The sequence below is a fragment of the Elephantulus edwardii genome, unplaced genomic scaffold (genome assembly GCF_000299155.1).
Source record: "Elephantulus edwardii isolate Elephantulus edwardi_28Jun2011 unplaced genomic scaffold, EleEdw1.0 scaffold00045, whole genome shotgun sequence".
NCBI lineage: Eukaryota > Metazoa > Chordata > Mammalia > Macroscelidea > Macroscelididae > Elephantulus > Elephantulus edwardii.
Window position 1 is genome coordinate 5044112 of NW_006399795.1, and position 22884 is coordinate 5066995.

At 48.2% G+C, this 22884-nt stretch overlaps 1 protein-coding gene across 1 annotated transcript in view; it reads left to right on the forward strand.

The window, feature by feature from the left end:
* Positions 1–331: 331 nt before the first annotated feature.
* SLC2A7 (solute carrier family 2 (facilitated glucose transporter), member 7) overlaps positions 332–22884 on the forward strand; it is a 25139-nt gene continuing 2586 nt past the window's right edge. Inside the window, exons 1-10 of the mRNA XM_006885908.1 lie at positions 332–340; positions 1718–1816; positions 4394–4554; positions 8879–9003; positions 10254–10406; positions 11669–11794; positions 12243–12430; positions 14469–14579; positions 16264–16365; positions 19939–20014. Of these exons, the coding sequence (XP_006885970.1) occupies positions 332–340; positions 1718–1816; positions 4394–4554; positions 8879–9003; positions 10254–10406; positions 11669–11794; positions 12243–12430; positions 14469–14579; positions 16264–16365; positions 19939–20014 (1150 nt within the window). The remainder of the gene's footprint in view (positions 341–1717; positions 1817–4393; positions 4555–8878; positions 9004–10253; positions 10407–11668; positions 11795–12242; positions 12431–14468; positions 14580–16263; positions 16366–19938; positions 20015–22884) is intronic.

A 22884-nucleotide genomic window follows, 5' to 3' on the forward strand; every position in this document is an offset into this window, starting at 1 on the left:
CTGAATGTGCTCGGCCTGGGGCTGTAGACGGGCAGGCAGCTGCTGACTTCCTGGCATGAAGGGGTGAAGGTGGAAGCGGAGGTGTCTGTAGGATGGGGGAGGGTATAATATGAAAGGGGTGGGGGTCATGGGAGTGAAGGTATGAGGGGATGGGAAGATGGGGTCAAGTGTGGGTATGGATATGGTGGGGGTGTTGGTAATGGTGAGGGTGTGAGTTGAAATAAGGTGTGATGAGAATGGGGGTGCGTGTCATGGGGGTGAATGTATGAAGGGAGAAGAATGTGAGTGGGAGCAAAAAGTGGTGGAGGCAGCGTATGGTGGAGGTGAAGGTATGGCCAAGGTATGGTGAGGGGGTAAAATAGGGGTGGAGGCATGGATGTGGTGGGGTTAAAAGTGAGGATTTGTTGGGGGGATAGGGTGTGAGAGTATTAGAAGTGGGGGTAAAGATGTGTTGGAATGAGGGGTGTGGATGTGGTAGAAGTGGGGGTGAAGTTGTTTGTTGAGAAATGTGAAGTGAATGTGGTGCAGAGAATGTTGGGAGGAGGGTGTTGGTGGAAGTGAAAATGTGAGTAGAAGTGAGGTCTGCTGGGAGTGGGGTGAGAGTGTGATGGGGTGAAGGCACGGTGAGGGTGTTGTGGGGGTGAGAGTAGTAGGGGTTGGGGTGTGATTGGGTTGTGTGGTAAGGTGGTGGTGGGTAAGGTATGAAGAATGAGGGGTGCGGGTAAGGTTGAGGGTGGAGTGTGAGGGAGCGTGATAGAGTGCGGAGCACAGTTATAAAGAGCAAGCAGAGGCGTGTAGAGGGTAATCCAGGGCCAGCTCCCTAGTGGAGCTCTGGGGGGCGCCCCTCACTGGGGACCCTCAGCTCACAGCCCAGTCTACCGCTCTCTCCTCACACTGTGAGTGTGTGGCAGACAGGGAAGCAAGTGGAAGTGAGCTCGCTCACAGTGATCTAATCGGTTCCAGCTCACCCCTCTCACCTTCGGGTGTCCAAGGCTGTTAATCTTAACAGGAGGAGACTCCTCACTTTTCTCCTTCAGATGGGCCTGGTGAGTTCACATCGCCAGGGACTTTTGACCTTTAGGTCTGTAGTACAACATGTGAGCCCAGGGACAGCCTTACAGGTTTTCCAGGGCACCTGTTCTGAGGGAAAAACAAGCTGTATGTGTTCCCTCACCTCAGGGCTTCTGTCTGTCGTTCTAGCTGGAACATTGTTTCTTTAGACTCTCCACAGCCAGTGCCTTCCGGTCATCCAGGGCTCAACTCAAAGGGCACCTCACCACAGAGGCTTTTTCTGTTTAAGCTGCTAAAAAATGGCTCCCTTGTCCATAAAGGTTTCAGTGCTATTACCCTGTTTTACTGTTTCCATAACACTGTCACTATCTAGGAGTATCAGATGTCTTTCCCTCACCCTCTTCACTAGAACGTAAGCTCCATGAGGTCAATGCTTTTTTAGGTCTCTTCTTTGTTGTACACCTTAGCACAAGATCACACAATCATACACATAGTGGGCACTCCAATAAAGAATGAATGCATATCCAGAGAAACAGTAAATAATGCCACCTACCTGCCCCCCAGCTTTGGGCTGATGTCCCTGCACAGCCGCCTGCTCTACTTTCCTTGAATATGGCCTCAGGGGGTGTCCCCTTTACCCCATTTATATAGTCTGCACCAGGGCCAGCCCTGGAGAGTACTTGAACGCAGTCCTTGACTCCCACAGCGACTTCAGCCCACGCTGGTCCTGGCGACACTGAGTGCGGCCTTCGGCTCAGCCTTCCAGTACGGATACAACATCTCTGTGGTCAACACACCTCACAAGGTGGGCACAAGGTGGGTTGGTGGGCAACTGTCTTGGATCTACAAGACTGGCCAGCAGCTGCATCTCTTTTCCACATTTTCCTCTGAAGGTTGCCATCTTCCTTCTGGAGGCTTCCATGTCCCTCACTCACCCCCTGCAATATCTTCAAGTCCCTTTCTGGATGCTTGCTTCTGGAGACCAAGGGGGGACTGATGTGTGCTCCTGGGATGTGTCATCCTCCTACAGCATAGCGGGATGCCAAGGGGCCAGTTTCCTGCCCAGTGACTTTAGCCCTCAGTTCTGCTGCTCTCTCCTGGGAAGACCTTCAGAGAGGGCAAAGAGAAGGAGTCAAGCAAGCACTCTAAGGCATGTAAAGATTGAGACTGGGGAGGAGAGAAACAGAGGAATCAGTGCAGGGGCTCCTGTCAGGTTGGGGAGACCCAGAGGAGAGTGTTCCCAAGGTCTAGTAAAGGCTGTGTGTCAAAGAGGGGGAAAGCCAAGAGGAGACAGAGAACCAACCAGCAGCTTTGATCTTGTGGAGGGTGATCTGGGCAAGAGTAGCTGAAGGTGATCTGGACGAGAGAAGCTGAGGGTGATCTGGGTGACAGTAGCTGAGGGTGATCTGTATTAGGGCAGCTGAGGGTGATGTGGGCAAGAGCAGCTGAGGGTGATCTGAATGAAAGCAGCTGAGGGTGATCTGAATGACAGCAGCTGAGGGTGATCTGGGCAAGAGCAGCTGAGGGTGATTTGAATGAGAGAAGCTGAGGGTGATCTGGGTGAGAGAAGCTGAGGGTGATCTGGACGACAGCAGCTGAGGGTGATCTGGGCAAGAGCAGCTGAGGGTGATTTGAATGAGAGAAGCTGAGGGTGATCTGGGAAAGGGCAGCTAAAGGTGATCAGGGCGAGCAAAGCTGAGGGTGAAGTGGGCCAGAGTAGCTGAGGGTTATTTGGATTAGAGCAACTGAAGGGAAAACATGACTGGAGTGGGTTCAAGAGAGAATGCGCAGGATGAAGTAGTGACAAGGGAGTACACATGACTTTTTGGGGGCAATTTTTGTTTGTTTTAAAGGAGAGCACACAAAGGGAGCTTAGCTGGAAGGAACTATGTTGAAGGGACAGATCAGACTTAGAATCAACACCAGTATGCTCCTTAGAAGCAAGGATGGCAAAGCTTCTTCCATTTGCTCTTTTTGGACACATCATCACGAAAGACCAATCACTAGCAAAGGGCATCATGGTCGGTCAACGGTTTATGAAAAATGAGGGAAAGCCTCAACAAGATGGACTGACTCAAGAGTCAAAATAATAGGCTCAGACAAACCCGTAGTCACAAAGATGGACAGGACCTGAGAACAGTCCTTCGTAATTAATTTGTTGACTCAACCGCAGTTAACAACAAGAAGCTGGAGCAAGATCAGAGGGTCAAGTTTAACTTTTACAGAGTAGCAGCTATGTTTGCATGGTGATGTTAAGGATGGGGTGAAGAGAGAAGGATCAGCAATGCAGGTCAGAGCAGAGACAATTACAGGCAAGAAAGTCTGTGAAAGGCCAAAGGAGACAGGACCCCGTGTTGGGACAGGGGTGGAGGAACAGGTACAATTATTGTGCATTTATATATGTGGATTCTGCTGTAATTGTCAAAAAATTAATGTCATTTGTTTAGGGCCATGCTTACTCAACAGACTGCTATAGGAGATTGCCTATAAATGCTCCTGGTGTATATTGTTATCCATATAATTATTACTCTTGATGGAACATCTTAGTCAAGCCAGGAACTAGCACATAATCACATTTAATGGCCACAAATTCTCTACATATACCACTTCTGTAACCGATGAAGGGGGCTCTAGTGGCCTGGTGGGTTGGGAGTTGCACTGCCAACTCAGAGTAGTGGTTCAAATCCACCAGCAGCGCTGTGGAGAAAGATGGGCAGTCTCTTCCCACGTGATCTACAACTTTGGAAATCTGCTAAAGGGTCAACTTTGAGTCTGTGCCAACTCACCAGCAACGTTTTATTTTTTTGTGGTTGGTTTTGTTTTTCTTTGACTATGCTTCAAGAGGCAGCTAATGATACGAATTTTTATTAATTATATGAATATGACTATATACCACACACAATTACTATAGTAGTAGTCGTCGTCGTCATCATTGTTGTCGTCAGCTGGATGAAGAGAGGCCCTAAAATAATGACTTTGATTTTTTTAAAAAATAAAACATAATTCACATATGCAAATACACAATGCTTTGGGAAACTCATAAAGCCTTTGTATGATCTCTCAGATTATAACTCACGCTCTACCAGAGAGGTAAAGCCGTTGGTCAGCAGACCAACTCCATACAGACCATGCCACCAGAACCCCCCTCTTGCAGGATAAGTCTCTGGAAAGTGAATTATTGAACAGATCGAGAAAGATTTTTGTGCAATCTGACTACTCCTCTCAATTACCATGTTGTCTGACCGACTCAGGTAACAAGAGAGAGGGTTCAGTTATGTCTGGGGTTATCAGCACAGATACTCCCCCGTATGCTGACAATACGTGACCATCATCGCTCATAAGCTACACAACACTCTTCTGGGCACTGGGTGATGTTTTCCAGGTCCTGAAGTCATTTTATAACGAAACCTACTTTGAGCGATACGGCACGTTCCTGGACGAGAACGTCACACTGCTCCTGTGGTCTTGCACTGTGTCCATGTTCCCCCTGGGCGGCTTGTTGGGGTCGCTGGTCGTCGGCCTGCTGGTTGATAAGTGTGGCAGGTAAGCAAGCAGGAGGCCCCTTTGAAATCCACGTTAGTAACCCACACCTTCTCCTGGTGATGAGTTTGAGGCAGGTGAGATGGTGCAATCCTTAAATACAGAGTCCAAAGTCTGACCCCCACTTTGCCATGACACCTTTACCTTATGGGAAGCCCCTGAATTCCTCTCAGATTTCTTTCTTTGATTAGTTGCATATGAGTACAGCGGTAGGTCAGTGGGAGAATTCTCATCTTCCGTGTGGGAGACCCCAGTTTGATTCCCAGTCAGTACACCTCAAGGGCACCCACCACTCATCCATCAATGGAGGATGAGTGTCACTGAATAGATTTCTACAGAACTTCAGATGAAAATGAACCAGGGAGAAAGGCCTGGTGTGAACACCCTATAGATTACAATGATCTGGTCCCAGAGGTCACTGTAAACCAGTGGCCTTGATAGCAGCTGACAATACCAACAGGAAGTTGCCTGGGAATAGTGTTCTCTCCCATCATCTACCTACCCTATCATTGTAGTCGTTATGTTCTGTCAAACATGACTCATAGCCACCCTATGCACAATAGCTCTGAACTCTGCTCAATCCTGAGCCAATCTCACTGTCTCCGACACACCTACCCTCATTATCCCAGTTATTGGGTCATCTTATCAGGGTCTTCCTCTCCTGCACTGTCCAGCCATCCTTTCAAGCATGATGTCCTTCTCCAAGGACTGATCTCTCCTGGCCATGTGTCCAAAGTATGTGAGATGGGGCTTCAAAATCCTTGACTCCAAGGACCAACTTGATTTCACTCTTTCCAGCATAGACCTGTTAGTTTTCTTGGCAGTCCATAATATGTTCAATGATCTTCTCCAGCACCACAGCCCAAAGGCATCAGTTCTTCTTCTGTCATCTTTCCAGCTCTCCAATGCATAGCAAGTAATTGTGAAGACCATGGCCTGGATCAGGTGCACCTTAGTCTCTAAACTGACATCGTGGTAAAACCCTTGAGATCAAAGTTCTTGATGTTACTTAGCACGGTGAGTGCTGCGTAAGCACTTGGGGCAGGTGCACAGTAAATGCTGGTTGCTTGGTGTTGATTTTGAGGTCACGTGCTCAGGGCTCCAGGTGGTAATAGCGGCAGCTCCTCCCTGGGAAGCCTCATCAGAGTTCTGCTGTCCTGAGGTTTGGGGTTCAGCCAAGTCACTCCGTGTGCCACCGTTCCATATCTCGTTTGTAAATGAGGAGGAGTTCTTTGTACTTTGCTTGGCTTCCACAAATCTGTTAATCTTCGTGCTTAAGCCCAGGTGCTTTGAAGACGTGACTCCACAGATAAGGACAAAGCACAGGTCAAGTAAGGAAAAGTGGGGTCCCAGGTGGCAGGGCACCCAATTTCCGTCATCCAGGGATTTTCTTCATCCAGCTTCACTCATTCAGAATTCACAGTCACACTTAGAGTTGGACTTGGACTTGGACATGTCAAGTGGGGAAGTTTATTGAAGGAAGTGGAATACTCTCTAAAGAAAATATTTTTTTAAAAAGACCCAAACTTCGGCACTTCTGTTTTCATATACAAAGGAAACTACTCCTGAATAAAAGTTAAGTATTATTTATAAAAGCAGCCATCATGGGATTCCTTTTTCTAAATACTTGATTATGGAGCTCTGATGGCCTAGTGGCAAGAGGCTGTACTACAATCCCAAAGGCAAGCTGTTCGAATCCACCAAACGCTGTGCTGGAGAAGAATCGGCAGTTTCCTCCTGTGCTAGTTGGATCTGACTCACCAGCACACAACAAGAAAAGAAGAAAAAAAATTCTTGATTAGTAGTTGGTTTGCCATGTTGTGTGTCCTTGAATGAAGAAAACATTCCGTATGCTGTAATTCTTACATAACTCAGGCTTTTTAGTAATTTGAACAGTGCTGAGCTCTAGTGGTATAATGTATAGTGTGTTGCACTTCTAACAAAGAGATCACTGGTTCAAATCCACCAGCTGCTTTGCTGGGCCGTTTCATTCCATTAAGGTTTGCAGCCTTGGAAACCTGATAGAGAGTCACTATGTGTCAGAATCAACCACAATGACTCTGTCCTTTGGTTCTCAATAATGCCATTTAAAGTGCTAGAATAATCCAGAGGTCCAGGCTTAGCCTCCATTTCTCTACTTGAACCTCACAGCCACAGAGACTGGAACCTAAGAGAATGGATTTATTATCACCCTCATTTTGCAATTGAAGTCTCAATTTACTTATAGCTGCATTGTGCAAATGACACAACCTTGCTTGCTGAAAGTGAGGAGGACTTGAAATACTTGCTACAGAAGATCAAAGACAATAGTGTTAGTTTGAAGACTAAAGCGTGCCTGATTCAGGCTGTAGTCTTTTCAGTCACTTGCTATTCATCTGAGAGCTGGACAATGAATAAGGATGACAGAAAAATTGATGCCTTTGAATTGAGGTGTTGGAGAAGAATGTTGAATATCCCGTGTACTGACAAAAGCATCAACAGATATGTCTTGGGAAAAGTGCAACCTTGGTGCAAGGATGGTGAAACACCATCTCATATACTTTGGGCGTGTTGCTAGATGAGGCTATTCCTTGGAAATGGACATTTTGCTTTGAAAAGTGGAGGGTCAGTGAAAGAGAGGAAGACCCTCAACCAGTGGGACTGACACAGTAACTGCAGCAAAGGGCTCAAATGAGATGATGAGAATGGCACAAGATAGGACAGGGTTCAGATCTGTTTGTTGTTCATAGGGTTGCTTTGAGCCATGCTCAGATCAATAGCACCTAACATTTTTTAGATGGGGTGGTGCAGTGAGGCCAACCTTGTTTTTGTCTATCAGACAGCCCAAGCTTCCCTGAGACGAACTGGGCAGGGGAAGGGAGGAGGATCAGGAAGGATGTGTCAAGGATATGCCCTCTCTCTATACCTTTTCAATCTATAAGCAGAACAGATCACTCGGGAGGGTAGACTTTATGCGGAGGAATGTGGCATCAGGATTAGAGGAAGACTCATCAGCAACCTGTGTTATGCAGATGATACAATCTCACTTGCTGAAACCAAGGAGGACCTGAAGCATTTCCTGAAGAAAGTCAAGGACTGTAGTCTTCAATATGGATTGAAATTCAACATCAAGAAGACAGATTCTCACCACTGGGCCAACTGGCAGCACCATAATTGATGGAGAAGAGACTGAGTTGTTAACCGTTACAGCTTGCTGAACTCCACAATCAAGATTCTTGGCACCAGCAGTCAGTAAATCAAAAGACAAATTGCATTAGGAAAATCTGATATCAGGAGCCTTTCCAGAGTGCTGAAGAGCAACAATATCAGTCTAGAGACTAAGGTGCACCCAATTCAGGCCATGGTTTTCATGATTTTTTGCTATGGCTCAGAGAGCTGGACAATGACTAATGATGACAGGAGAATCCATGCCTTTGAGTTGTGATGCTGGAGAAGAGTATTGATCATATCATGAAATGCCAAAAGAACAAGCAGATCTGTCCTGTGGAAGGGTGAAACCAACTTGATCCTTGGAGGTAAAGATTTTGAGGTTCCATCTGGCATTCCTTGGGCATGTTGCCAGGAGGGATCAATCCTTGGAGAAGAACATCATGCTTGGAAAGGTGGTGGGACAGCACAAGAGTGGAAAACCCCATTTGAGTAACCAAAGCAAGGGGAATAGGTGTCCCAAAGGCAGTGAGATTGACTCAGGATAGGGCAGGTGTCACAGCTATTATGCATAGGGTTACAATGAGTCACAAGTGACTCAATGGTACATAATAACAACAACAAGACTTGATGCCTTTGAATTGTGGTGTTGGGGAAGAGTATTGAATATACCAGGGACTGTCAAAAAACAAGCATCTTTCTTGAAGGAAGTGAAACGAGAGTGCTCCTTAGAGGCAAGTATAGTGAAATTTGTTATTTAATTTGGGCATATTGTCTGGAAGGACCAGCCTTTGGAAACAGACAGCATGCTGCAAAAGATGGAAGGTTAGGAAAAGAAGAGAAAAACCATCAACAAGACGGACTGACACAGTGATTATAATAATGGGCTTGAGCATCGCAGAAATTACGAGATGACATGGCATAGGGCACAGTTCAGATCCATGATTCCTGGGTTGTGATGAGTTGTTGTGGTCATGATGGTACCTAACAACAGTCCTCCAAATCCCAAATCTTCCGACCTGGAGTTTCTGCCCATTCATCCTTACTTCCCTGTCTTCCTACCCATCATTTCTTTCTCAAGCACCTTCCTGGAACTTTTGAATGAATGACTTGGAGACTAGGAGGTGGTATCAGGGGGCTGTATGCCCCCCCTATCCGCTGAGTTTTGCTGTTGTTGCAGAAAGGGAACTCTGCTGATCAACAACATCTTCGCCATCGTCCCTGCCATCCTCATGGGAGTCAGCAAAGTGGCCAAGGCCTTTGAGCTGATCATCTTTTCTCGAGTGGTGCTGGGCATCTGTGCAGGTACCTGGGGTGGCAGGGGACACCTAGCCCGTGCTCAGGCTCACGGTGGTGGGAGGTGGGGTCTGGACAGGCACCCCTAAGCCTGTGAGGCAGAGCTGGACAAGGCCTAGTAGAAGATGAGCTTCTTCAGGTCTCCTGACTCAGTCTGGCTCTTTCTACCACTTGTCTCAGCCCTCAGGCCCTGTGAACTGCGTGTCCTTCCGTCTGCGTCACAAGATCTTTAATCAGGGAGGGATCTTTAAAAACACAGTTTCAGCTCTTGAGACTTTGTATTAAGCTATGCAAGAAAGCAGACTAACTTACCAGAGAATAGAGGGGACGTGGAGAAACAAGGCCAGTAGTGACAACCAGCCCTGCAGAAGGGCCGGGGAGTCCTCCTGGACCTTCGTGAGGCTGTTCCTGCAGCTGCTTACAGTTACGAGTGAGTGAGCCCCACAATCTCAGAACTGGGGCTACTCAGCCAAGCTCAGGATGAGGAAACTAGTGTCGCTGTTCTTTCGGTTTTAGCTCACAGCACCCCTGTACCACAGTTCTCTCTTGGCTGTCTTCTGCGTGAAGCAGATTACCAGGCCTTTCTCTGGTGGCCTAGTCCATAGGGAGTTGTTCTGCTTGCTGAAAGACCGCACCACTCTGGCGGTTCAAATCCACCAATGGCTTCATGGGAGAAAACCAAGCAATCACCTCCTTCGTGATTTACAACCTTGGAAACAATGGAAGGCCTCCTGTGACTGGGCCACAATTCCACGACAGTGAGTTGAGTTTCCTCTGTTACCTGGTGCTACTGACTGGATTTGAACCACCAATCCTTTGTTTACCAGTTGAGGGTAAATTATTTGGAACCCCCAGGAATTAGAAGGAGTAGTCACATCTTGGATTGGCTCTGATTCGACAGCATACAACAGCAACAAGAACACTAACCTAAGTCAGGATATTTGAACCCACCTGGCAGTGTGAGGAAAGGCCTGGTGACCTGCTTCTGTAAAGATTGCAGCCAAGAAAACCCTGTGGAACTCCGTTCTGTCCTGTCACACATGGGGTCACTGTGACCCCATAGGGTTGACTCAATAGGAAAAAGTTTGGATTTCTGGGATTTGTAATTTTAAGTCAAAGAATCTCTACATTTATCCTGAAGTTTAAATAACTGATGATGTTTTCAAGAACTAGGCCCGTGGAGCAGCTCAGAATTCTAAAACCCTCACATTCCAGCTCACAGGAGGTAAGGTGGCTCTTTCTTGATTCTGTTCTTCTAGGCATAGCCTACAGTGCCCTTCCCATGTACCTGGGAGAACTGGCTCCCAAGAACCTGAGAGGCACCTTGGGGACAATGACCGAGGTCTTTGTCATCGTTGGGATCTTCCTAGGGCAGATCTTCAGCCTGCAGGCCATCCTGGGAAATCCTACAGGTAATCTCATCTCACCTAGCAGAAGCCTGATCTGAGGGGGACACAGGTCAGCCCCTCATCCAGCTGTGCTCAATACTGCAAAACAGGTCAGGTCGGATGCAGACTTAAAGCTGATGTTGGGGTCAGACATGTGGACCTGGATGGGCATGGGTGCCAAGTATGGTTTGGGGGGTTGTGGTTATGGGGCAACATGCCAGGAGAAGGCTCAATAGCCCAGGGGAGAAGAAGAAGAAAACACAGACAGTACAGATAACTCTTAAGAGCCTGTCTAACTAGGGAAGGAATAAAGTAGAACAGTAAGTGGAGGGGCAGTGGAAATGTGGAGTTTTGACAACTACATATGATCCTGTGTAGGTGAGTGTTTCAAGGAGTGCATTCCTACCTGACATAACTGACCACCTCATATTTCTGCCTATGTTCGGGCTGGACGTTGAGTCCTGGAGGTGTTTTCAGTTCAGCTTCTATGTCATAGTGTCAGGGGGTCCATCAGATCAGCAGGCTTGGTTATTCTTATGATTGTGAGTCTCACTCCACACTCTTCTCCCATCCTAGCAAGGACCTTGATCACTTTCAGAGTGGTCAGCCGAGCTAGTCGGGCACTATCTAGTTCTTCTGGTCTCAAAGCTGAGGAGACTGATGTTCCATTAGTCCTTTGGTTAATAATAATCTTTGATTTTCTTTACTCTGAATGGGGACAAACCAACTTAGATGGTCCACTTAGATGGACACTCCCAAGCTTTAAAATGCCCCCCTCCAGCACTACTTGTCAAAGTAGGATGGAGAACACTGTTTTTATGGTCCATGTCTCGCCAATTGACTTTGATGTTTCCTGCATCAGTACAACTTTGTAAATCCAAACCTTCCAGTAAGAGCTCACACAGCCTCAGAGATGGGACCACTTCCCTCTCCAAGTGGAACAAGATGTGGCGTCACCTCCTCTAGGGCTCAAACTTGTAAATCATATGCTATTACTTATTATATATTAATTATAGGCAACAATGCTCTTTTTGCAAGTTGAATTAATAGCTCACACACTTTCTTCAACTATCATTAGTTTCTCCATATTTAATGTGTAGCACTTCATGGGTGGGCTCCAGGCAGTTACATCTTGACAAGGACTATGTCCTTTCTTGTCCTTAGTTCTCATTGAGGACTGAAACACCTCAAGTGAATTCTGGACAAAGGTCACCGATATGTACTTGAGATCCCAGGGGGACCCCAGCCAGCCAAGGCCTCAAGTTCATGACGCTGGTTCCTTTCAGGCTGGCCTGTGCTCTTGGCCATCACTGGGATCCCAGCTCTGATTCAACTCCTGTCACTACCCTTCTTTCCCGAGAGCCCCCGCTACACCTTGATTCAGAAAAGAAATGAGGAGACAGTCAGAAAAGGTACTATCTGATCTCAGAGCCCTCTCGTGCCTCCACATCTCCCAGCCTGTGCCTACCCAGGCCTATTCCTAGAGCGGGCAGGGTGTATGTGGGAGATGCAAGCCTGGAGTGGGGGTGGAGGAGTTTGTGATTGAGGTTGGCAGCCCTGGGTTGAGGTCTGCCCGGGGCTCAGCCAAGAGTTAAGAATCAGCAAGAGGGTTGGTCAGTGTGTTGAGAAGTGAGGTATGATCAGGGAGGGGTGCAGTGCTGTTGGCATGTGCTCACAGCATGGGCATCTAGGTAACAGTCAGTGACCACCCAGCACTGGGAGGATGGCCAGCCTGTGGACCAGTGCAGGGAGGAGGACAGAGACGAAGGGGAGCTGTGCCCGCTTGTCCTTGCCCTCCAATGAGCTGCTGTCTGTCGGGGTGCCTGGGCCCTGGTGGGGACACGCTCTGCTCTCCCATAGCTCTGAGGGTGCTGCGAGGCTGGGCCGATGTGGAGGACGAAATGGAGGAGATGCGTCTCGAGAGCGAGGCTGAGGAGGCTGAGGGCCGCCTGTCGGTGCTCAACCTGTTCACCTTCCGGCCTCTGCGCTGGCAGCTCATCACCATCATCGTGCTGATGGCCGGCCAGCAGCTGTCCGGGGTCAACGCGGTACGTGGGCCTGGGTGGGGGGGGGCGTCATGGGGGTGCCGAGCGCAGAGCAGCAGGCTAATGGAGGTGAGGAGGAGGGGTCGGCCCTGAGGGCGGCTTTCGGTGCACATGACTGTTTTTGCAAGGATGAGCTAGAAGGTGGATCTTTTTTGCACAGCAGCTGTGCTGGGTTGCCACCCAAAAGCCCTGCAGTTTGAATCTCCTCCCACAAATATTTGCAGACTTGGAAGCCAGATGGAGGGTTCCTGTGAGTTTGAACCAACTCAGTAGTAGCGGGTTTGGTTTTCTGTTTTGGATGGTACAGTGCTTAAGCACTTGGCTGGTAACAGAAAGATTGGCACCTGTAATCTACCCAGCAGCTCCAACGGAGAAAGAGCACGTGATCTCCTCCTGTACAGAGTTGTTGTGTGCCGTCAAGTCAGAACCGACCCATAGCTGACCCTGCAGAGGGATTTAGAGCCAGTTCAATCGCATAGGAGGAGACTGCCCCTCTGGTGCAATCTGATTGCAGCTGGTGGATTTGAACTACATACCTTTGTTACGGCAGAGCAGTTCCTTACCACTGGACCATCAGAGTTGAGAGGCAGTTCTACTTGGTTCAAGGGGTTACTTTAAGCTGAAATTGACTCAAGGGTGCCTAACAACACCAAGGATAGTATTATTATTGTTGTTAGGTACTGTTGAGTTAGAACCATCCATAGCTGACCCTCTAGTGGATCTTCAGAGGTGATAAATCTCACAGGACCAGATTGTCCATCTTTCCCCCATGGAGTAGCTGGTGGATTCGAACCGCACGTCTTTGGGTTGGCAGTGCAGCTCCTTTCCATTAAGCCACCAGAGTGCCCTAATATTCCCATCGCTGTTGCTACTTGTTGTCAAATCAGCACCAAATTTATGGCACTCTCCTGCATAATAGAATAAAACATGACCCAATCTTGGCCATTCCTGTGATCAGACTAGACTGCTGTGACCCATAGGGTTTCTATGGGCTGATATTTCAGAAGTAGATAGCCAGGCCTTTCCTCTTTGTCTAAGTCTATATGTACTGCTGAAACCAGCTTAGCATCACAGTAACTGATCAACAGTGGTGGCGGCTTGTGCATAAGAAGCTTTGGTTGGGAATCAGCCTTGAGTCTCCTGGGTAGAAGCCGCAAATCCTACCACTGAAACCCACTGACCAGTGTGATTCTTTTTGTGTTGAAGTTTATCACTGCATCCAGGAAGAACTAGAATAGAGTTGGGGATTCAGTGGATGAGCCAGATGATGAGTGCTCACACTTTATTACACAGAGCATCTGCAGGTCACAGGCAGCCCTGGAAAGAGCTTAAGTAAAACAAGGCTTAATTTACAGAACCAGACTGCTCAGCCAACAGAAGGCTGGGAATGCAGTGGGCTCTTTGGAACAGCCTGGAAGCAGGGAGGGGCTGCCATGGTGATTTCCCACCTCCTAACTCCTCTTCCTACACCCCTGCTCTCTTCACTTGCTGTAGAGCAGTTTTCTCAGCTTGTAGGTCCTCAAGAAACCATCCTGTCATCAAATGGGGACCAACTCATAGCTGACCCTGCTCTGGGTTCCCAAGGCTGTGACTTGAGCAGAAGGAGATGCTCACTTTCCCCTGAGCAGCCTCTGATGGATTCAAACCCCCAGAAAGCCTCAGCCCTCGGGTTAGCAGTTTAATTCCCTACGGCCTAGGCCACTAGAGTGCCCCACAATGATTACATAAAGGATCCCAAAGAGATTACAGCTTTGCCAGGAGTCAAGGATCAATGCAAAAGCAGCTAACAAAAAGATGGTCTAGCCCAGCTTTCGCATTACACAGACAGGGAAACTGAGGCTTAGTTTAACCTAGACTTCTGCAATTCGTGGTTCTTCTCCATGACCTGCCTTCTCCTTCCTGTCTGTGGCTCTCCCACCAGATTTCCAGGATGGTTTCTTGTTCCAGTCAGAAGCGTTACCCACAGCCTGGCCTCTGGATCCCTGGTCACACACGTCCTGGCCTTTAGGCCCCCAGTCACAGTCCCTTGCATTTATTTTAGATCAACTACTATGCGGACATGATCTACGTCTCGGCAGGTGTGGAGCCCTCAAGTTCCCAGTATGTCACGGTGGGGGCCGGCGTGGTCAACATTGTGATGACTGTGATCTCGGTGAGTGGCTGGGGGTCTCAAGTGGCCCCCCCACAGTCATCTTTGGGGTGTTAGATGGACACACGCTTTCAGTACGTGCACGAACTTCCCAGGGGTGGGCCCTTGGCAGGTCCATCAGTCACCTTCACATCCAAGTTTACTCCTTGGTGACATGATTATGGTGATTGCAGGGCCAGTATTCTGGTATCTGTGCTTTTTCTGGTTGGCATAATATTGTCATTTTAATGTGTCATATCTGAAAATACAAACCACTGAGGAATGAAAAAGATTAGTCGACCAAAGGGGTGCTTGCTAGAAACGGATTATTTTTTATTCTCTTTTGTTGTTGTTGTTCTTTCATTATTATCTTAGTTCCTGATTTCTAGGTTGCTTATAATAACCTCTTAACACCTTTTTAAAAATTATTTTATTATGTGTGTGTGTGTGTGTGTGTGTGTGTACCATCAAACTGGATCTGACTAGTACAGGAGGAGATTGTCCCTCCTTCTCCAGCAGAACATCTGGTGGATTTGAACCGCACACCTCTGGGATAGCATTGCAGCTTCTTGCCACTAGGCCACCAGAGCTTGCCTTAACTTCTATAAATGAATTAATTACTCAGTCCTTGTTTCCCCAGGGAGTTCTGGTAGGCCTAGTAGTAAGAAGCTGAACTGTGTCACAAAGGCATGTGGTTCGAATCCATCAGGTGCTCCATGGGAGGATGGGCAATCTCCTCCCATGTGATTAACTACCTCTGAAAATCTTCCGAAGGATCAACTCTGCATCTGCTCTAACTCAATGGCAAACAACCACAAGTTTCCCTAGAGCTAGTGGAAGCTACAGTCAATTTTCAGAGGATTTAGGATGTGGATGAGGCCAGGGTGGGAGGCTTCAAAATAATAAGGAAGATTCAGAGGAGGATTTTGGGGGGGTAACGAGGAGCTGATTCTGTCCCAGATTTAGATCTTTCCCCAGAGTCCATCCACCCCTCTCTTTGGTGGATCCTTAACTCCCCTCCCCTTTTCCCTCAGGGGCTGGGCCATCCTCTGTCATCTGAGCCCTCATCCATTCCCTAGTACTAGTACCTTCCCCAACACCTGACCTGAGACACAGGTCAGAAAGAGGAGCCTGCCTAGTTCTCCCAGAAGAGCAGACTAGGTTGGAGTCAAAGCTGGTCTCAGACCCGTTCCCTCTATTTTCATAAAATGTTGGTCTGGGTGGTCCTCACTGTCCACAGTCCCCTCCTTTCTGATTTTTAGGGAACAGGGAGGAATACGGTGCTGAGGCAGCCCTGGATGATAGTGAGGGGAGGGGAAGGCTGGAGCAGAGCTGGAATAAGGATTAGAAGACAAAAGGCAGTTAGGAATTCCACAGCTTGGAAGGTCAAAGAAGGGTCCCCTTGGCAGAAAGCTGGGGATACCTGTCTCAGAAGAAAACCTGGAAAAGGAGTGTGGGTGGGGGCCCTGAACATCCATTGGAGTAGCTGGGAATATGAGAAGTGAAATGTAGGGTTTGGAGATGGCTGGGACAGGGATGGGCAGTGGGGGCAGAGTTTGACTGCATGACCCTCATTTTGATCTCAAAGTAAACAGGCAACAGGGCAGTGTGTTTGAGCAGCGTTCAGAGGAAGGATGGGCACACAGAGGCCCAGCTCGCTTGCAGGCCTCAGAGTCCGAGGCCAACGCGCCCCTTCCCCTCCCTGCAGGCCTTTATCGTGGAGCTACTGGGGCGGCGGCGCCTCCTGCTGGCTGGCTACGGCATCTGCGGCTCTGCCTGCATCGGGCTGACATTGGTGCTGCTCTTCCAGGTCCGAACCACAGCTTCTGCCCCGGGGCCACCCTGTCACCAGGACCTAGCGGGCAGGTGGGAGGGCTTTCTCTCGAAGCAGCACCCTAGGCCATTTGACTGCGCCTCAGTCCTCAATCCACAGCTTCTTATACAAGCCAAGCCCTTAAGTGTTCCACAATTCCCCCTCCTCAGGCCTCCTGAAATTAAACCAGGCACACCTTCACTTACTTGCACACAGCAAGCAAACAAAGACGAAGCCCTGTCAGTAAGACAAAAGGGAGGAGTCATGGCAACACAAGGCTTAAGGGCTTCACTGCTAAACCAAAAGTTCACAGTTCAAACCCACCCAGTGGCTCCACAGGAGACAAGCCCTGCTGAAATGCTTCTGTAAAGTGCATAGCCAAGAAATCCCTACAAGACAGTTCTCCTCTGTCACATGGGGTCTCCGTGTGTCAGAATGAATCCTGTCACCAGCAACAAAACAAGATAAAGGAGAAGAAAGAAAACCATTTACAATGACATGTGTGTTTTAATCTACAAATGTTTGGGCGCTGACTACTTGTGGATGACAACAAATTGTGGCTAACCCTGAGAAGAATGGGACTCCCAGAACCCTTGATTGTGCTCATGCAAAACCTATACTTGGACCAGAAAGCAATAGAAAAGAGCAGGGAAGCACTGCGTGGTTCTGGATCAGGAAAGGTACGTGCCAGGGATGCATTCTATCTCCATATCTTTTCCATCTATACGCAGAGCAAGAGATCATTTGTGAGGCTGGACTTTACGAGGAGAAATGTGGCATCAGGATTGGAGGAAGACTCATCAACAATGCAGATGACATAGCTTGCTGAAACTTAGGGGGACATGAGGCATTTGCTGCAGAAAGTCAAGGACTATAGACTTCAATATGGATTGAAACTCAACATCAAGAAGACAAAAATTCTCACCATTGGGCCAACTGGCAGCTTCATGGCAGATGGGGAAGAGATTGAGATTGTTAACAACTTCAGCTTATGTGATTCCACAATCCACACTCTTGGCACAGACTTAGAGATTGATCAGAGTCCCAGAAACTCTCTCAGCGCCTCTACTCTGTCACGTGGGGTCACTATGAGTCAAACATCAACTTGTTGTCACCTAACAAGATAAAAACACTGCAGATTACCCCAGCCCACCAGTGCCCCCTCCAACAAGAAATTCATATTTTTTTTCTATAATTATATTTTATTAATTTTCATAAACATTTACAGAGATTTTGGGCTTCCACTCATTCATTGTTACACTATTCTCTCTACCCTCCTCCCAGTTTGTTCTTGTCCAAATGCCACAGTGCTTGTCAAAGCCAGTTCTGATTAATCTTCTTTGTCAGTGTGTCCTTTGCCATTCCCTATCACTCCTCCCTGAGAGAGACTTCACCCTGAGTCATAAGGAAAAGGGGATGGCATATTCTCTTATCTACTTCCTGCTGAAAAGGGACGCTGTGGGTTTCAGGGTGAAGATCTTCTCTCACTACTCTAAAGGGCCCCTTTGGCAGTAGGAAACACATAGACTATTATGGAGATTGATTTTGGAATTTAGATGCACTCTTATTGATTGTGCTTGGCTGTACATGTTCATATCCTTGAAGATGTATCATGGGGGTGTTGCAACCTAGAAGACACAAATTTGACTAACAAGTTATAAGTACATGAGTCCAAAAATTATGGAAAAGTAAAAGAAAAGATTCTTTCATTGTTTTACAAACCCTCCCCCAGGTCCCCTCCACCATGTAGCCCTCGCTCTAGTCTCCTGTGATGACAGAAATACCCAGTTATATATCTCTTTTAAACGGTTCTCTCCCTCCTCTGTTTCAGTGCAGTATACATTATTGAACCCATCTTACTCAGTCTCTCCCCAACCCCAAGGACAGTCCCATTCTACAACAGTGGCATCATGTAATATTTGTCCTTTTGTGACTGGGATAAGAAATTCATATTTTTAACGTTATCATTTTCTCAGACTATGTGGTTGAATGTCTAGATAACCTTGGGCAAGAACAAGGAGCCCTTCAACCAAACATCTGTCACACATGTCATTAAGGTGGTGAGTTGGGTCACTCTAAAATTTAATGACTCCATTCCTTAATCCATTGAGCTAAAAGTGGTGATGACACGAAGCATGCATACAGCATTAACAGTGTGATCAATGCTGAGAGGGACATCATGCTTGGAAAGGTGGAGGGTTGGCCAAAGAGAAGAAGATCCTCAGCCAGATGGATTAGCACAATGACTGTTGCAATGGTCTCAAGTTGCCAGGGGTTATGAGTTTGGTACAGGATAAGACAGGGTTCAGATCTGCTTTTCACAGGGTCACTATGGGTCATACTCAACTTGAAAGCACCTAACAACAATAACAGCAACAATGCTGTCCAATGAACTAACGCCCATCAACTCATGAACTCCTCAAGACAACCCACTGAAGAAGAGGCCCTCTCCTCAATCTTTTTTTCTTCTCGAAGAACCTGCGTCAGAGAGGTTGATCAACTCTCCCAAGGCCACGCAGTGAGCAAAAAGGTAGCCCAGGATTAGATCATGCAATCTGGGCCCGTGGGCAGATGACGTTTCCTTGATCTCTGATGCCTGTCACCTCTGTCTGCACTTCAGTTATTTAGACATCTGACTTAGACTGTTGACCTGGGGCCGGGGGTGGGGGGTGGGGTTTGCAAGCCATTCTGTCTTTGTGCATTGATATCTACCATTTCTCATTGTCTGTGCTTCCTACAAGGGTTCTACCCAGAGAATGGCATAGGGAGCCCAGATCCAAACCTTTTCACCTGCTGAGGGCGTGATTAGAATGCCATTGATCCTTGAAAGGCCAAGTCTTCTCTCAGTCTGCATCCAGGGCTCACTCAAACACATCTCCAAGGTGTATGTGATAGTTGTCTGCAACCTACCTCTACCACGTCAAGGCCACCTCACCCCTCCATTGGGAACTTCCATTTCTGGAACTATAAATCTTTGCAGGAGGAGGCTTTTCATCTTTCCCCCACAGAGTGGATTCAAACTGCTGACCTCTCAATTATCTATGCAGAACATAACACACTATGCCACCAGAGATCCTTAGAGGCTGCGGTAGATCTTGACACATGGGAAGGTTTCAACGTAAGAAGCCTTCCCAAGGACATTAGTACGTTTACCGATCCAGCCAAGCTCCATTGTGTCCAGGCTTCACGTTTCTGTGGGATGGAAGCAGTGATATGCTCAGAGGATAGCCGTGAAGATAACATGAGAGGGTGGATTGAAGAGCAGAGGGCAGCACTTGGTAGGAACTCATATGCCAGCAGCTCCCGCCCGCATCTCTTGTCCCTCCTGAGAAGGAAGGTAGGTGAGATTACTCACCAACAATCAAAGGCTGCATGGCAGTCGCTTTCTCATCTTCCTCTCTCTCTCTTTCACCCACAGAGCCCTTGAGGCCCAGGCCTGTAATCACTTGGGTACTGGGCAATCTTCCTGTGGCAGGAGGTGAACTGCCTGCTTGCAGGGCATTTGGTCTCTGTTCAGAGGTTGTCTGACCAAGCCCTCCCAGCCACAGACAGCCCTGCCTGTCCCCACAGAGCACAGTCCCTTGGCTGTCTTACCTCGGCGTCATCTGTGTCTTTGCCTACATCGGGGGACATTCCATTGGACCCAGTGAGTACCCCCACGCCTGCCCCGCGCAGCCCTGAGGAAGCTAGAGCCAGGCTGGAGTCCTGGTGCTTTTCAGTGGTTCCCGAGCGGCCTAAACTCAGATCTGAGCCTGAAAAGGAGATGAGAGTCTGTAAAGAAGGTTCGAGGCAGGTAAACCCCACTGGGGACACCTGGGTTCATCTGGAAACCTTCTACTTGCTTATTTCAGCCTCAAGGCCAGGACCCCCTCACGCACACCACCATCTCATGTTACCTTATGCCACATGCACATAACTCACACCCACTTCTCGGTGTCTACCCCTCCCAACTGCGGCCAACTGAGAACACAGGCTGATTCTTCCTGCATTGAGTCATGTTATTGTTGGGTGCCATATGGTTGATTCTGACTTGCAGGCTCCCCACCACCACCACGTGACAGAGAACTGGCCTGCAGGGTTTTGGAGTCTAATCTTTCTGCAACCACCAGATCTTACTCTTGCAGAGTCACTGGATAGGTTCGAACTGCCAACCATTTGGTTAGCAACAAATTCTTAGCCACTGTGCCACCAGGGCTACTAGCTTTGATTCCTAGCAACCTAATATGAACATTCCTTGCAGGATCTTTGTTTTGCTAGACCTGTTCACAAACCAGGATAAACACACTCATTCACGTAACACATGTCCTAAATAAGGAGTTTAAGGAGAAATTAGGTTTTCACTAGGGAGTTTCAGATGTGGGGTGAGAGGGCCTCCAGGACTTCTGGGTTGGGGGGTGCATGCCACATTCTGACTTGTTCTACACCTCCCTGCCTGTGCAGTAACCTGGAACAAGGCCTTGCGCTGACCCAGGCTCCTCCTGGGAGATATAGCTGCTCATCTATGCTGTCAGGTGTGAGATGGGGTGGCAGACGGTGACCCTCAAGCCTGGTCCTAAAGGAGCTGTTCCTCAGAAAAGAAGAGGGATCCCTTACTAAAAAGAGGGAGGCAAGGCAAGGGGTGCATGCAGGTAGCACCTCACTTCCTTCTGGAAGAGCCCTAAAAAGCAGGTTCCCGCTCAGCTGACAGGCAACAGCTCGCCGAGGTGTCCCCAGGGCAGCCGTGCATTCCTCCCTGTCTGCCTCTATTAGGTCGCACACATGCAATACAACACATGGTGGTGGTGGTGGTGGTGGTGGTGGACCACCAAGTCAGAACTGACCCATAACTGACCCTCCAGTGGGTTTTCAGAGGCAGTTAATCTCACGGGAGGAGATTGCCCATCCTTCTCCTGTGCTATACAATGCACCACCTCCAAATTAACAAAACTCAGATGCGTTACCTTCTTGCCGATTCTGACTCATAGTAGCTTTGTGTGATGCAAAGTAGAGCTACCCCACAGAGCTTTCTTGACTGTGATCTTTAGAGATGTCTACTTCCGGTCCTTTCCTCCCTGAGTTTGCTGGGTGGGTTCACATCACCAAACTTTAAGTTACGTTGCTGTTGTTGTTATGTGCTGTCAAGTTAACTACAACGCATAGTGACCCTATGAACAATGGTTCTGAACCCCACCCTATCCTGAGCCAACCTCACCGTCTCTGACACACCTGCTTCCACTGCCACAGTCACTGACTGAGTCAATCCATCTCATCCAGGGTCTTCCTCTCCTGCGCTGTCCCTTCACCATTCTAAGCACAATGTCTCCAAGGACTGGTTAAGTTACTAGCTCAGTGCAAACTCTTTACACTAACCAAGGCTGTACCACACCCTAGTCAAAACCAAACTGGTTAACTGTGCGGTGATTACAACTCATACAATTACACCCTGGGATGGTGTAGAATTGATCCATAGTTTCCAGGGCTATAAATACTCACAGAAGCCGACTGCCCACGTTTTTCTCCCACGGAGCACATAGTCAGTTCAAACTTTTCAGTAAGCAGTAAAGCACTTAACTTCTATGCAACCAGGGCTCCCTGTACCAACCCCCAAAATTAACTCATTGCTGTAGTGTTGGGACCAATCCATAGCTGACTCTCCAGAGGGTTTTCAGAGGCTGTGAAGAAGGAAACTGCCCATCTTTCTCCTGATGAGGAGCTGGAGGACTTGAACCACCTTCATTGAGTTGGCAGCCCAACTCCCTATCCACAAATTCACCTATAGACTTTTTAGATAAGTTTGGGGAAAAACAAAACAAACAAACCATTTCACTTAGGAAGACGCATCTGCTGGAGTCAGCCTCTCCTGAGATCTGCCACAGGAGGGCAGCACGTCCCCTGTGTAGGCAGTTACAGGCGCCACATCTCTGTCATGCAGTCATTCCAACTCGTGTTAATCCGGTTAGTGTGAAAGTGGAGCCGTGCTCCATACGGTCCTCACTGTCTGATTTTTCAGAAGTAGATCGCCAGGCCTTTCTTTCAAGCCATGTGGGTGGACTGCAAGCTCCAACTGTTCTGTTAGCAGCCAGGAACATTAACCTTTTGCTTCACCCAGGGACTCTGGGATCTGTGAGAAGGGGGGGGCCTTTCATTCTGTGGACCCATTTACCCTACTGCTCCCAAGATGCCTTCAGTTCATTTCTCTGAACCTTATTGTGTAGTTTTGACCTTGGAGAAACTTAGTAAAGGAAATTAGCTCTCGGGCTCCTCCCCAGGCTGACTTTGCCACATGAACCGTTCAGCCACCTTTTTGTGGGAGTGGGGCTCATACTGGTTGTCCACACAGGGTCATCCCCACAAGCCATGATGCTGGCCTTGGTGACAGCTGTCAGTGTGCCCAGGAAGAGCAGGGGAGGGGAGAGGCGCATTCACAGACACTGCTGTCCTGCTTGTTGTTGTTGGTGTTATGTGCCGTCGAGTCGTTTCCGACTCATAGCGACCCTATGCACAACAGCCCTAAACCCTGCTCTATCCTGCGCCAAC